At 39.2% G+C, this 14,965-nt stretch overlaps 1 protein-coding gene, 1 long non-coding RNA gene and 1 pseudogene across 8 annotated transcripts; all 3 read left to right on the top strand.

Annotated features, from left to right (window-relative positions):
* Positions 1-1,406: 1,406 nt before the first annotated feature.
* On the top strand, positions 1,407-2,445 carry LOC122138497 (annotated as a pseudogene).
* Positions 2,446-4,334: 1,889 nt separating this feature from the next.
* Positions 4,335-5,680, top strand: LOC122138385. The gene is made up of 2 exons (XR_006155520.1): positions 4,335-5,051; positions 5,228-5,680. It is a non-coding gene; the product is annotated as an uncharacterized LOC122138385 (long non-coding RNA).
* Positions 5,681-5,948: 268 nt separating this feature from the next.
* Positions 5,949-11,802, top strand: gja3 (gap junction protein, alpha 3). Of its 7 annotated transcripts, none has more exons than XM_042731350.1 (3): positions 5,951-6,020; positions 6,981-7,044; positions 8,004-11,802. In XM_042731350.1, exon 3 carries the CDS (start codon positions 8,039-8,041, stop codon positions 9,329-9,331), a length of 1,293 nt encoding a protein of 430 aa, XP_042587284.1. In that variant the 5' UTR covers positions 5,951-6,020; positions 6,981-7,044; positions 8,004-8,038; the 3' UTR covers positions 9,332-11,802. The 7 variants fall into 7 exon arrangements, with proteins under 7 accessions (XP_042587283.1, XP_042587284.1, XP_042587286.1 ...); XM_042731352.1 differs by having other exon boundaries at positions 5,952-6,304; XM_042731351.1 differs by having other exon boundaries at positions 5,952-6,304; positions 7,671-11,802.
* The last annotated feature ends 3,163 nt before the right edge of the window (positions 11,803-14,965 follow it).

Below are 14,965 nucleotides of genomic sequence, written 5' to 3'. Positions count from 1 at the left end.
AACACTGGTGTAGTACATCACATTAAAAAGAAAATAATACACGTGTTATGTTTTGCTCATGTAGGCTATTAGCCTACTGTTTGGCTTGATATTTTGTGAAATAATGCAGAGACAGTTTATTAGTGGGTCTAAACTTAACTGAATTATTCTACTTACATTAAGTTGCAGTATTAATCTAATGCAAGTAATAGATAGGCCTACGTTTCATACTTCATACGTTTCGTGGCACCTGAACAGTTAGACTAAAACATTCTATTCCACTGTGTTATTTACTCGTGACCTGAAATATTTATATAGTATATAGTGTATGAAATAACTATACAGTGTGAAAGTTATGAGATGCGACGCGACTGTGAGATCGCTGCTGAAGCGGCGAAGCATTCCAGGAACGTTCCAGTTTTTACGCCTTCGAGTTCAAGAACCACCCAATGAACGCTGCGACTCCGCCCGATGTCAGGTGCACTAGACTTACGCTCACTGTCCTCAGTCAAATCACTTCATCTCACTCTCGAGACCACAAAGAAACTCCGCAAGTGAAAGTACTGATTTTTAACTCACCTGGGCGGATATATATCATGGATTTGATCTGAATCATTTTGTAGGCTAACAGGTAAACTTCCTTTTGTAAAACCGCCAGAATTTTCAATATTTTTTAAGTGACAATATTATGTGATAATTCTTCCGTGTTAATTTCGACCAAATATTACCAAAGTTACCAAAATAAGTGGGAAAGAAGGATATCTTAATATGAATCTAATAATATTATTAATGGATTTATTCATATATGTTAATGAAGGTATTTTCAATTCAGTATGTTGAGTCTTTTTGAAGACAAGATTATAGTTTGTGGAGTTTGAGGAATGAAAATGAAAGCTTACCCTACGGTTGAGTTTGTAATATATGTTTTTTAAATAAGTCTCTAATGCTTACTGCATTAATTTGACCAAAAATACAGTAAATTAGTGCAGTATTGTACCATCTGTAAAATATATTGTGAACTATTACAATTAAAAAAAAAATTATCTTGTAATATATTTTAAAATGTAATTTATTCCTGTCATAGCAAAGCAGAATTTTCAGAAGTCATCATCCAGTTTTCAGTGTCACATGATCCTTTAGAAATCATTGTAATATGCTGTATCTATTTTACTGTATTTTTTGATCAACCTTGGTGAGCATAAGAGACGTCTTTCAAAAACATTCTATTCTATATATTATATGAAATTTAAATTTGAACTCAGAAGTTGACAAAATTTTTTTTTTTTTATTATATGAAATTTAAATTTGAACTCAGTTGTTGAAATTTTTTTGTCAATAATTTTCAGTTAAAATGTATATTATATGTAGTTGCTTAAATTCGTCTCTTTCTTTTCGATGGTTAGGAGCTGAGAGCAACAGCAGACAGGATGAGTTGGGTAGCACTTTATGCCCAGCTGGGAGGGGTAAATAAACACTCCACCAGCCTGGGAAAGATCTGGCTGTCTGTCCTCTTCATCTTCCGCATTTGCATCCTTGTAATTGCCGCCGAAACGGTCTGGGGAGATGAGCAGTCCGACTTCACCTGTAACACACAACAGCCCGGCTGCAAAAATGTCTGCTATGACCACTTCTTTCCAGTCTCACACATCCGTTTCTGGTGCCTGCAGCTCATCTTTGTGTCTACACCGGCTTTGCTGGTGACTATGCATGTGGCGTATCGCAAACGCAATGTAAAGAAAAGACTTTTGGCCAACCGAGGTGGCGGTGCCAAAGGGGACGACCTGGAGAGTCTGAAGAAGAGGCGTCTACCCATCACCGGGCTGCTGTGGTGGACCTACACCTCCAGCCTGTTCTTCCGGCTCCTTTTCGAGGCCGGATTCATGTACGCTCTGTATTATGTCTACGATGGGTTTCATATGGCCCGTCTTGTGAAGTGTGAGATTTTGTGATTTTATGATTATTTTTATTGTTTTATATATATGGATGAGATGGAGGCAAGTCTTCACCATCTTCATGGTGGGATCTTCTGCCATCTGCATTGTGCTCAATCTGGCTGAACTGGCCTACCTGATTGTCAAAGCATTACTGAGGTGCTCAGCCAGAGCCAAAGGAAGGCCCGCTTTTGTTCACCAAGATAAAATGTCCACAGAAATGGCACACTTACAGAATGAAAAGAACGCAAGATTGCTGTTATCTGCTTCGGACCCTCCGACCGATAAGACTGTTTAAGATTACCCCTACACCCAGTGACTAATTCTACCAACATGGTAATAGGCTTGTGATGATAGTGTTTTAAAGGTGACATAACACACACAGTTTCACCCAATCTCATGTTAATCTTGAGTATCTATAAAGTAGTATTGCATCCTTCATATCTCCAAAAAGTCTTTAGTTTTATCATATTTATAAAAGAAAGATACAGCTTTCCGATTCTCTCTGTAAACTGCCAAGCTCCTGGAGGCATGCTGTGGGCTATGGAGACAGATTAGTCTCAAATATAATTCACGCAAAAAACACGATTCACACATCACAATTTCACATGCATGAAACCTAATTCACGTACACGCAAAAAAAATTCACGTGCATGATTCACAAAAAGCAATTCATATACATAAAATACATTTCACAATGCAAAACACAATTTAGATGCAGCACAAAAACCTTTGAACTTACTGTCTATATCGTCATTTCCTACGAATCCACTCGGATTTGTGTGTGTGTTTTTGACTTTCCTGGCAGAGCTCTCTCCCACGTGGGTCTGTCGTACTCTTTAGCAATCAGATGCGAGATTCCATCATATTATAGCCACTGAGAGTGCATTCAAGGACACGATTCTCACATCTTTTCAATATGGATTATCAAACAATGTACATCAGTAATCCCATAGCAGTAAAAGAAATGGACACAGCAACCAATTGGAACTCAATTGAGGACAAGTGAGCCCATTTTTATTTTTAGAAAAACGACTCAAACTAAGCTTGATGACGTCACAACCTGTCTGACACTAGTAGCTGTGAGAAACTGCCCATTGCAGAGACGGCGCTGCGGGGAGTTCCCGAGTGAGCAAAGTAAAATTCTGATTAATTGCATCCAAATGTAACGCTTGCTTCTCTCTTGATGTCTCCCCGATTGCCTACGAGCTTCTGAATGCACTCTCGGTGGCTTATGATATGTTTGAATGGTAAGCTTGCATCTGATTGGCTAAAGAGTATGACAGACCAACGTGGGAGAGAGAGCTCTGCCAGGAAAGTCTCAAACACACAACACACAAATCCGAGTTTCGTAGTAAATGACGATTTGTACATTCAGACACTTACATTTTAAACCAAAGGTTTTTTGTGCACAGTTGATTATATCTACGATTGTGTTTTGCATTTTGTGAAATGCATTTTGCTGAATATATAACTTTTATTTTGCGCATGTGAATTTTTTTTGTGTGTACGTGAATTTAGGTTTCATGCATGTGAAATTGTTTACCGCGATGTGTGAATCGTGTTTTTTGCGTGAATTTATATTTGATGGGCGGGGTGCGCTTTGATGCAGCTTTTGCTTGGTTCTTTGCGCGCTCTCGCTCTGGTCGATGTGTGTGCGCGGGCGCGCTCTTCTGGGAGAAGTGCCCACATAAGGAGTTCCACCCTTCATATTACGTAATGAAGAGCCACGATCGAGAAAAACTTTCCCAAACTTGTAAGAAACCCGGAAGTGTGTATTTGGCACAAAAATACTCTTTTATACGCCAAATCATTTTTTTAAACTTTGGCCATGCTCAGCATGAGAATTCAATGTAAATAACTCTGAATACATGAAACAGCATTAGAGCTCCCCTTTAACTTCGCTCATGCCATTAGAGCGTTAGAATTAGTGTGTTTTGTACCTTGTTTTTGACACCCTGCCCTGAGAAAACAACAGCCCGGATCAACATTACTATCCAAAAATACAGATTTAACCCAATCCCTACCCCTAAATCTAACCCATAATTTATTCCTAAAGTCAGAGGGAAATGATAGCTGATTAACAAGGGTGTAGAAACACCTAATCCTGATTGTAAGCCTAAAACTTACATTTCCTGAAATGTTATATCTCAATTCTGATTGGCTGATTGGAATGATTAAGGATGTTGATCCAGGAACATGTTGTACTTGGTCAAATCACGCTCACCGACATTCCTCCACCAAGCCAAAAGACAATTAGGGTGTAGATACGGCACTGTACGTACGTTCTATATTGTTGAATTTCATTTTCCAAATTACTCAAGAGCCTCACAGACAGTACTCTCTAGTGCAGGGATCTCCAACCTTGCTGTTGAAGAGCTACCATCCTGCAGATTTCAGTTTAATCTTTGGTTTATTACACCTGTCTGTAATTGTCAAGTAGCCCTGAACATCTTGATTAACTGCTTCAGGTGTGTTTGATTGGGACTGGAGCTGGAATCTGCAGGACAGTAGCTCTCCAGGAGCAGGGTTGGAGACCAAGAGTGACTCCTAGTGGTCACAGCGACATAAATGAAGTTCAGAGACCGTCTTTGCACAAAGTTGAGTGTTCTTTTTTGAGGGATCATTTACACAATCTTTTATTGTACATAAATGCTTATTTTTAAGGTTGCGTTTGGCTTTGTTTACTTAATTTTAAACGCAGTTTCTCGCATGCTCTTTCTGTTACCAATCAACAGTTTTGACTAGCTATATAATTTACAGAGCTGAGCAGGATTTGTGTTTTTGTATGTGCTTATTTTACCACACAATTTAAATGTCTTCAACAACTGCAGTCTGTGTTTAATTTTAAGTAATTTCACCAGGTGCCGTTGCATTGACCCATACCGGGGATTTTATATCAGCATACCGCAGTGCCTAGTTAGGTTGCTACTAGCGGCCCAGACTGTGACACCGAGTCAGTCAGTCCACCTGTTGACACAGGTGAGAGAGCTCGTGGTCTCGCGCTTCGTCAACTGTCCGTTATCTTCTGCTTTGTTTTTCTCCTCTCTGAGATGCTCTACAAGTCAGCGGTGACCAGTTTTTTTTAAAGGCTGTGATTAAACCACATGGTATTGATGGAATCTTCTGCCGTTTCCTAAAGTGAGCTGTAGCTACCTAATCATTTTTTAATAGCCACATGTTTGTAAAAGTACATTTCTTTGAAATTTTGGCTAACAACTTATCTTTTATATGGATATCTAAATAAAAAAATTAAAAAAAACTTACTTTGCTGTTTGTCAGTATTGTAATTCCCATGCCTTTCTATTCTATTTTAGGAAAGGCCTGCTGCATGACTGGATATTTTCCCATGCAAAGATTCCAGAGTATTTGACTAGACTCATTTTTGTCTTTTTGCCAGTTTACTACAACAAACCAGCTTTTTGTAATTGCTTAAATTACTATAAACTAATATTCTAAATTCTGAAGTAGCTTATCTGTATCTGCAGTGGAAAATAATAAATTGCAACTGAGCCTCTGCACAACTGTAATTTGGCGGCAGGTGAATTTATTATTAGGCTATGTTAAGCAATTGTAAAACGGTTATATAAACAAGTATTTAACAATAAGAAACTTATACTTTAGACACAATATGGGCGGTTATTTTGACAAATTTTTACTCCGCTAACGAAAATATTTCCAAAGCAGAATCAAAGTGCCAAACAACGCATCGGTGATAGACTGCTTGAATGGAACGCGGAGTGATACAATCAGTGAAACGTCCAAATTCTGTTCTTAGAAATCTCAACACTCTTGGAACACCGCCTGTACAAGCATATAATAATAATAATTATTATTATTTCAAATAATTATAATCATCACAATCATTACCAACATTATTATTTTTATTATTATTATTAGAATATTAAGCGGTATAACGTCAAATAAAGCATCTGTCTTCATGTAAAATTATAAGCTGGGAGTACTATATAGTTAATGCATGAGTTTACCCCTGTTGGCAGGGGCGTGGCGTGCGCCCTGACTGGCCGATGACTTTCTGAACGCAGCACTCTTGCATGACCACTCAAAGTGACAGTAGCGATGGCTGGGAACGGGAGACAGCTGCGCTTGGTGAGACCCCGTCACCACACTCGGTTTGCCATGAAAAACTAGGTTTTCTACGAGAGTTTGACCTCGGGTCTGTGTGTGAAGAACTTTTGTGAATGAATAAGTTGGCCTGCCACTTTCAAAAGAGTTTGGTAAGCTGGCAGTGCTGCCAGGATTTGGGAACGGGGGGAGCGGGGAGGGCTCCTGCTACCTTTGGGAGGTCTGTATGCTTTCAACGCACTCAAACTGTGGCACCAGTGGCCGCTGGATATTGCTTTCTTTAGATAAATTTGCCTACTTCAGTCAAGGTATGCTTTAAGTTAGGTCTACAAATCTTTTATCCTTTTACATCCCACATTAATTAATATGACTTTTTGCTAAATGGAAGGCCATCAACTTTAGACTTCAGTTTTGGATGGTTTCTACTGACAACATCATTTAGACACATTTCAAGAAAAGAGCTGTTGTTTGAGATGACAGGTATGAGCGCATAATCACTGCAAAGAATAGAAAATCTGCCTCTCTCTGACAGTTTTACCTGGATGTACAATGAGAACAGTGGACAATTACTATCATCAGCTAATTATATAAACAGATGCAGTTTGTAATTAAATGCTTAGCTGATAGATCAAAGACGCTAAGTATTAGAGATATTTGATAATTATAAACAAACAAGTTTAATAATTGTAATGAAAAGTATACCTGGTTTGGGGACTAAAAGATTTTTAGGATAATTTGATAGAAATGAGCCACGATAGACCATAATTAATTGGAATTAAAAAATGAAATAAAAGGGCTAAAATTGTTAATATCTATGAAACTAGTATAAGGATTTTAAATAAATAATTATTTTAGTTACATAAAAAAGTTATGATATATAAAGATATACAAATGTAAAATAAACCAAGTTAAATGTAAAATAAATTAATAAACAACTGTTTTCTATTATTATTATTATTATGTAACTTGCACTTTCTCTTTCAGGGTCATAGACTTGATTTAGAACCTTAGTCGATGGATTTGCCGCCCTCAATACAAAATCATTTTAGTAAGTAAATACATTGTTTTTCTTGCTATTGTATATTTTGCTCTTTTAGGGTTCTTTGTTTACTAATGACAATACTATATCAACCTTGTTCTGTTACATCAAGTTCAATCTTCTTGTTTATTTGAGCTCATTAATAACAAAATCCTTTGGTTATAAGATGACACTCATTTCTGGATTCATCAATTTTTGTGAACAAATGAATGTAGACATGATCTGAGTGTAGATTCACAACATTAAAATGGCCTGGTTTTATGCAGTGCCCTGTCTCCATATTTTACTGCATTTTTCACCTTGATGTCCTGAAATTGGCTCTATCAGGGTCCTACACGTCACTGTCCAGTCAACGCTTTCAACTGTTTTTGAACATTATAATGTCGATCTCAGCACATGCCTGCTGGCCAGTGAAGCGAACAGGAGAGAAAGAGACCGTGTGTATGAGTGTGGTGAAAAAGTGTGTGTACGAGTGTATGTGTGTGTGTCAGTGGCTGGAGAGAAAGCAAGCCAGAGAGTTTGCTTACACTGTGCATGCCAGGTTCATAGCAGCCAGTTAGAGAGTTAAATAGCCAGGGGTCACAAAATACATAAGTTTATGTCAAACATTTTGTTTTTTAATGTGATATTTACAGTGATCAATGACAAGGGTGATTTGCTTGGTTTTCCTAAACGTCGTTTGGTAAAGTTGTGCAGGGGAGTTCTTCATCAGGACTGACCGTTCGGATCTTATGCAGAACCGTGAAATGCTGTGTGAGTTCATGAGGGCTGAGTGTTTTTTTTTTTTTTTTTTTTTACATTAATTTACCTTTAGCTGTGCCTGTCTGAATGGGCAGTACAGGCCAGAGAAGATCCAAACTTCTCGTGTACAGTGTAACGTTATTTTGTTAACTGATGAATTCTCTCTGTTCCCTTTTAACCCTTTCTCTCTCCTGACTCCACACTCTCTCTCTCACTCTTGCCCTCAGACTGTACTTTCTCTCTAGGCTAGAAATCGTGAAGCATGGGTGACTGGAGCTTTCTTGGACGGCTCTTGGAGAATGCACAGGAACACTCGACTGTGATCGGCAAAGTCTGGCTGACAGTACTCTTCATTTTTAGGATTCTGGTGTTGGGAGCTGCGGCCGAGGAGGTCTGGGGTGACGAACAGTCAGACTTCACCTGCAACACGCAGCAACCCGGTTGCGAGAATGTCTGCTACGACGAGGCCTTCCCCATCTCCCACATCCGCTTCTGGGTGCTCCAAATCATCTTTGTGTCCACGCCGACACTCATCTACCTGGGCCATGTCCTGCACATCGTTCGAATGGAAGAGAAGCGGAAAGAGCGCGAGGAGGAGCTGCGAAAGGCCAGTCGGCTCCAGGATGAGAAAGAACTCCTGTATAGAAACGGAGGGGGAGGGGAGTCTGGTGGACGGGGTGGGGGCGGCGGCGGCAAAAAGGAGAAGCCGCCAATCAGAGACGAGCATGGCAAAATCCGTATTAGAGGTGCCTTGTTGCGCACCTATGTGTTCAACATCATTTTCAAGACCCTGTTTGAAGTGGGGTTCATTTTAGGTCAGTATTTCCTCTATGGTTTCCAGTTGCGGCCCCTGTATAAGTGTGCACGGTGGCCCTGCCCCAACACAGTGGACTGCTTCATTTCCCGGCCCACGGAAAAGACCATCTTCATCATATTTATGCTTGTGGTGGCTTGCGTGTCCCTTTTGCTGAATTTGTTAGAAATCTATCACCTTGGATGGAAGAAGGTCAAACAGGGCATGACCAACGAGTTTGCCCCCGACCGTGAGTCATTGCCCGATGCAGACGAAGCGGAGGCCGAGTCTTTAAGAACTGCGCCTGCCACCCTCAGCTACCTGCCAGACTACACGGAGGTGGCAGTAGGTGGCAGAGCGTTCCTCCAGCCTGTGTCGGCGCCCTCGACGGCCGAGTTCAAGATGGACCCTCTGCGCGAGGAGCTGGAGGATTCCTCGCCATTCTACATTAGCAACAACAACCACAGGCTTGCTGCCAAGCAGAACTGGGCCAACCTGGCCACCGAGCAGCAGACTCGGGAGATGAACGCCGCCTCCCCCTCCCCTTCCTCCTCCTCCTCGTCTCGCTCCAAAGAAGCCTCTCCGCACACTGGTGTCCCCACCTCCCCTGGCGGTGGTTCGAGTGCCGGGCCGGAAGAGGGGCACGTCACCACCACAGTGGAGATGCACGAGCCGCCCGTCACTTTCACTGATGCTCGACGACTGAGCAGAGCTAGTAAAGCCAGCAGCGCGAGAGCGAGGCCCAATGATTTGGCGGTGTAGTGGCTCTCCACTGCAAAGCATAGGTTTTTGTGGAAAAAAACACAAAAAAATATACCAAAAAACAAGAGGAAGAAAGAGGCAGATTGCTGGAACCAAAACGTTAATTCCATTCATTATTTATTCCATTTTGCAATGTAAAATTACAAAGAGTTTAGTCATCTCTTATGGCTTCTGAATGCTGGTTAGTGTTATGCAGTAGCTGAATGGAGCAGCACATCTGATGCAGATTATGTTACACCAGAATCTCAATGACTCATTAAACAAATGTCACTTAAATTACTCTTATGAAAAGGCCTTAATTTAAAAATTTCCATTCAGCCTGTTCAATTTATTAAGTATATAAAGTAACCAAATATAAAAAGTTTGCAGTACAATAATAAAGGTTACAAATAAGCAAAAATACACTTAAAGTACAACGTAGATACACTCTGAGTATTGAGTAGACAATGACATAATCTCATTTATTATTATTTTTAAAAGTATTTGTGACCCCGTCTGTGAAATTTTCAAAATTTAATTATGAGATAACAAGCACCAAAGTTTGATTTCAACAATTAATTTCACAATGATTTCTATCTTTGACATGGCCTTACTCTGTCAATATTAAAGATATAAAGGTTATTTCACAGAATGTACTTTACATCTTTATGAAGGATGATTTTATGTAGAAAACAGTAAATCACAAAAAATGCCTTGAGCTGGGTTTTCACAGGCAGGGTCACATTTTTGAAGACCTGAATAGGATATGAGACAAATGGGGGAAAATAGAGTAGTTGAAGTAATCAAAGAAAGATGTTGTCAACTTCATGAACACCCAATTAAAAAATGTTCTCTTTGTTGTTCCAGCATCTGTCTCTGCATTTCCTCACTGTAAAGAGAAATCAAAAGTTTGAGGAAGAAAAAAGTAAAAAGCACATTGCCTGATAAAAGTGGCAAACTTTAATGCATCACAGAGAAAAGGTCATCCATACACTGAAAAATGAGCATAGGTTGAGCATGAGGCAAGTGATATATTTAGATAACTGTTGTACTGCTGAATGGTGCAGAGTTTTAATTCATATAGCTTGTGTATTCTCTGGACCAAGTTTCTTTTTTCTTTTTTTCAATCCCATGATCTGAAGTTCACATCCTGCTCCTCTGTTGGATTTGAGAGTTTTGATATATGACCATGTCCAATCTTGCCATCAGGAATACATGATCACTTTTGAAGTAGTTAATCAGATGATGGGAGTACTAACTCTCATTATATGTGACATTTGAAATCCATAATGGTTTTTATTTCAAAAAGTTTGAGCATTTTCTAAAAATGTAAGCAATTGGTTGAGAATGAGTACAAAAACAGTTATCAAAAACATTGCTTTTCTGAAGTCAGTTCGTGCTTGCCAAAAAGTAGTTACTTCAAAATGGACATAAAACGATGCTGCAAGTGTCTTATGCTGATATGGAGTTTATCCCCCATTTTTTTCTCTCTTTGGTCCAGTTTCAGGTTATTGTGAGGCCCTCATTTTCACTGCTGTTGTATAAAACATGCCTTCTGTAAACATCACAACTCATATCAACTTGACAGCACAACATTTTTTTTTTTTTTAAACCTTTACAATACTGTTGTTGAGACCCATTCAAACCCAATGTACATCACTTTTATTATCAGGTCTATATTTCTGCAATCCATTTAAAGAGACAGACAGCCCTGAAATAGAAATGGTACATTGCTCCATCACACAGAGTTTGCGCTTAGGACAGTATTACCATTGCTTTTATCAGATCACAGTATTTACAGATGTATGTTATTTATTTTCTGCCGTTTTAATGTATCCAAAAAACGAAAGTGTGTTATTTTGTCATTTTTTGGCTCTTAAAGTTTACATTTTAGGAAATAGTTGAAGATTTGCACATTTAGGCAAAAGACACTGTTGAATAATTCTTACATTGATAGAAAGGAGGAAATATTTTTGATCCTTAAAGGAAAATGTCTTAATGGTAAAAGTCGATGTGTTGATGGCAGTATTATTCCACTTAAATAACATCAAATGTAATTTATAAAACAGCACTTGTAGAGTATAAGAAATATACACGTTTCCCATGTTTTATTTTAGGACTGTTGAGGTGGCCTGAAAGGACCGCAGAAAATTTGAACTTTGTGCATTATAGAATTTTTATTCATCTGAATTTGAATTGGCCAGCCAGCCAGCTCTTTCCTATCTCGATCCATTTGTAGTGTACTTAGTTGCAGCCCATTATTCTCAGAAAACACTCATTTCTTGAACTTCTTGAACTGATTTTCTCTAGCAGAGCTGATTATTCTGACCAATCAGGGAAATGAACCACCTACATATGCTCAGAACAGCAGCCTGTTTCAATGCTGTCTTAAGAGAAGTGCCTTGTGTATTCAATTTTATAAGAACAAGTTGATGTAAATGTTCATTTACCTCAAATGTTTACAAAGCTGTTACTAAATAAACTTTTTGTACCATAAATGTAGGCTCCTCTGTCTTTCATTTGTACATGGCAGGCGTCAAAACTCATATTAAATGTTATTTATGTTAAATGCTCTGAAGTGCTGGCCTGTTCAATAAAAAGGCTCAGTAAAATGGCTATTAAAAGAAAGCCTGATTTTCAGTGAAACTTTCACAGATCTATGAGATCTTTCTAAAGGTTAGAAGGTAATCAAGTCATTTTGTCATTTTTCAACCAACTTTCACTTTATTTTAAAAGTTAATGATGCTAACCCCGGTCAAGGCATTATGCAATTGTATGTGATCCAGGCCAAAACCACCAAGAACAACACCATAACGAGAAATAAATTCCCAGGAAGCCTGAGCACATCTCAAACGAGAACTTGCACTCGTTGACCTCTGACCTTATGCTTATCAGTCCTCCACTCCAGGATCCAGATTCCTAGAGAAGTGAAAATGAGAGAGTGAATCATGAGGGACACTGAAATGACATCACCCACACAATTCGCACAGTCCTCCCTCCATGAGGGAACAGTAAAACCGTGCAGGCCAGAGGATAATTTATGTCATGTACGTATGTATGAAATGGACAATTTGAAATTGAAATCCTGATTCTGTTTGTGTTTGTGTAAGGCAAATGCTGCTTTGTTTTGTTAGCAAGCTATTTATAATCTGAAAGTAGTAGTACAAATGTTGCCCCTTTAAGAAGCTTTAATGTATTTGGCTATCTGTTAGTAGCTACAGAGAGAATTATCTGTAAGCATTTCCATTTATCTGCTGCTGAACAGCCTGACAAAACAGATCTGTACAGTCTGTGGCCATTTCACATTAAATACTAAAAAAAAATTACAGGATTTCTCAAAAAAAGAGGGTTTATACTGGCAATATATATATATATATATATATATACACACACACACACACACACACATATACGCACACTCACTGGCCACTTTATTAGGTACATCTTGATAGTACCAGGTTGGACCCCCTTTTGCCTTCAGAACTGCCTTAATTCTTCGTGGCATAGATTCAACAAGGTGTTGGAAACATTCCTCAGAGATTTTGGTACACAGGATGGTTACATTGTAGTCATAAAGGGATGGACATGGTCAGCAACAACACTCAGGTAGGCTGTGGCATTTAAACGATGCTCAATTGGTACTAAAGGGCCCAAAGTGTGCCAAGAAAATATCCCCCACACCATTACAGCACCACCACCAGCCTGAACCGTTGAGACAAAGGCAGGATGGATTCATGCTTTCATGTTCTTTATGCCAAATTCTGACCCTACCATCTGAATGTCGCAGCAGAAATCGAGACTCATCAGACCAGGCTACGTTTTTCCAATCTTCAATTTTGGTGAGCCTGTGCGAATTGTAGCCTCCATTTCCAGTTCTTAGCTGACAGGAGCGGCACCCGTTGTGGTCTTCTGCTGCTGTAGCCCATCTGCTTCAGGGTTCAACGTGTTGTACATTCAGAGATGGTATACCCTGGTTGTAACGAGTTACTGTTGCCTTTTTATCATCTCTAACCAGTCTGCCCATTCTCCTCTGACCTCTGACATCAACAAGGCATTTTCGTCCACACAACTGCCGCTCACTGGATATTTTCTCTTTTTCGGACCATTCTCTGTAAACCCTAGAGATGGTTGTGCATCAAAATCCCAGTAGATCAGCAGTTTTTGAAATAATCAGACCAGCCCGTCTGGCACCAACAACCATTGCACGTTCAAAGTCACTTAAATCCCCTTTCTTCCCCATTCTGATACTCGGTTTGAACTTCAGCAAGTCGTCTTCACCACATCTAGATGCCTAAATGCATTGAGTTGCTGCCATGTGATGGGCTGATTAGCAATTTGTGTTACCAAGCAATTCAATAGGTGTACCTAATAAAGTGGGCGGTGAGTGTATGTATATGTATATGTATATGTATATATATATATATATATATATATATATATATATATATATATATATATATATATATATATATATATATATATATATATATATATATATATAAACGTTCACTTTCTCAGCCATAAATAAGCCCCGGGAGAAAAGTTAAATGGATTCATTTCATGGGAAGCTACAGTGAAAGCCTGTTGAGAGGAGGTGGATCCCAACACTTCCAGCTTTAAAACATCAGCTATGACAGTGGAGTTCAAGTTTAGAGAACTTTAATTCTCACTGTACTGGTTTGTTAACTGACACTTACTGCATTTAGTCAGCACATGCTGTGTGTTGTGGGTACAGACTCTGTCAAACACACACACACACACACACACACACAGTAGTTAAAGCTCCACTGGCTGTTTCATGTGCTCGGTGTCTAGATATCTATGAGAGGACAAGTGTGTTGGGTTATTTTAGGGCCAAAGGATTAGAGACACAATACACATTTGAAACTGGCAAACCTCATGTGATGGTTTCAATAAACAGAGCTAATTTGGAGTATCACTATATATTATGATAAGCACAAGGGCAGTAATCAATGATTGCTTTGAGAAGAGCAAAATAATGGCATCAAAAAAAAATGGATAGTTGTAGTATTGGTTTGTTGAAAAAAAGAGCGTGGAGACAGTCATTGAAGAGGAGGTGATACGCAGTAGGTGTTAAGTCCAGTGTTTGAGGGGTGTCATTCGATTGGTTGTCCGCGGGTTGAAGGTTGCAATGCTATCTCCGAAGGGCAGGGTCTATGTGTCTATGTGAGCACTTGGCTTCACCATCCCAGAACTGAAAACACACAGGCAGTTATTTATAGCCTTTAATCACCTTAGAAATTCATGCAGCCTCTCTGCCTGAATACCACTGTGCTGTGTTGTTTATATCAGGAAAGCCACTCAGTATGTTTGGGGCCCAGTCTGGACCAAGGTGTGCATGTGCAGTTAATGACCGTTGATGTTCAACATTACAACACAGTAATTGGATCATACTGTAACTGTGATGCCAGTAACTTAATTTCCATTATCTCATTGCAATCAAAGTTTAAAATGTATAATTTTCAGTACAAATTTCCTTGGCTGCCATTTTGCTTTTTCATTTACTATTCTGTTGCTCCTAATTAATTGTAATAGGAAGCAGTAACACCACTGACAATTCAATGACAGCTTAAAGGGATAGTTCACCCAAAAGTGAAAATTCTGTCATCATTTACTCACCCTCATGTCGTTCCA

The sequence above is a fragment of the Cyprinus carpio genome, chromosome B9 (genome assembly GCF_018340385.1).
Source record: "Cyprinus carpio isolate SPL01 chromosome B9, ASM1834038v1, whole genome shotgun sequence".
Taxonomy (NCBI): domain Eukaryota; kingdom Metazoa; phylum Chordata; class Actinopteri; order Cypriniformes; family Cyprinidae; genus Cyprinus; species Cyprinus carpio.
This window is presented reverse-complemented; position numbering and strand designations above follow the sequence as displayed.

What these genes read in the sequence shown, in the direction of transcription:
- gja3 (XM_042731349.1), top strand. Translation starts at nt 8,039, where the DNA reads ATGGGTGACTGGAGCTTTCTTGGACGGCTCTTGGAGAATGCACAGGAA.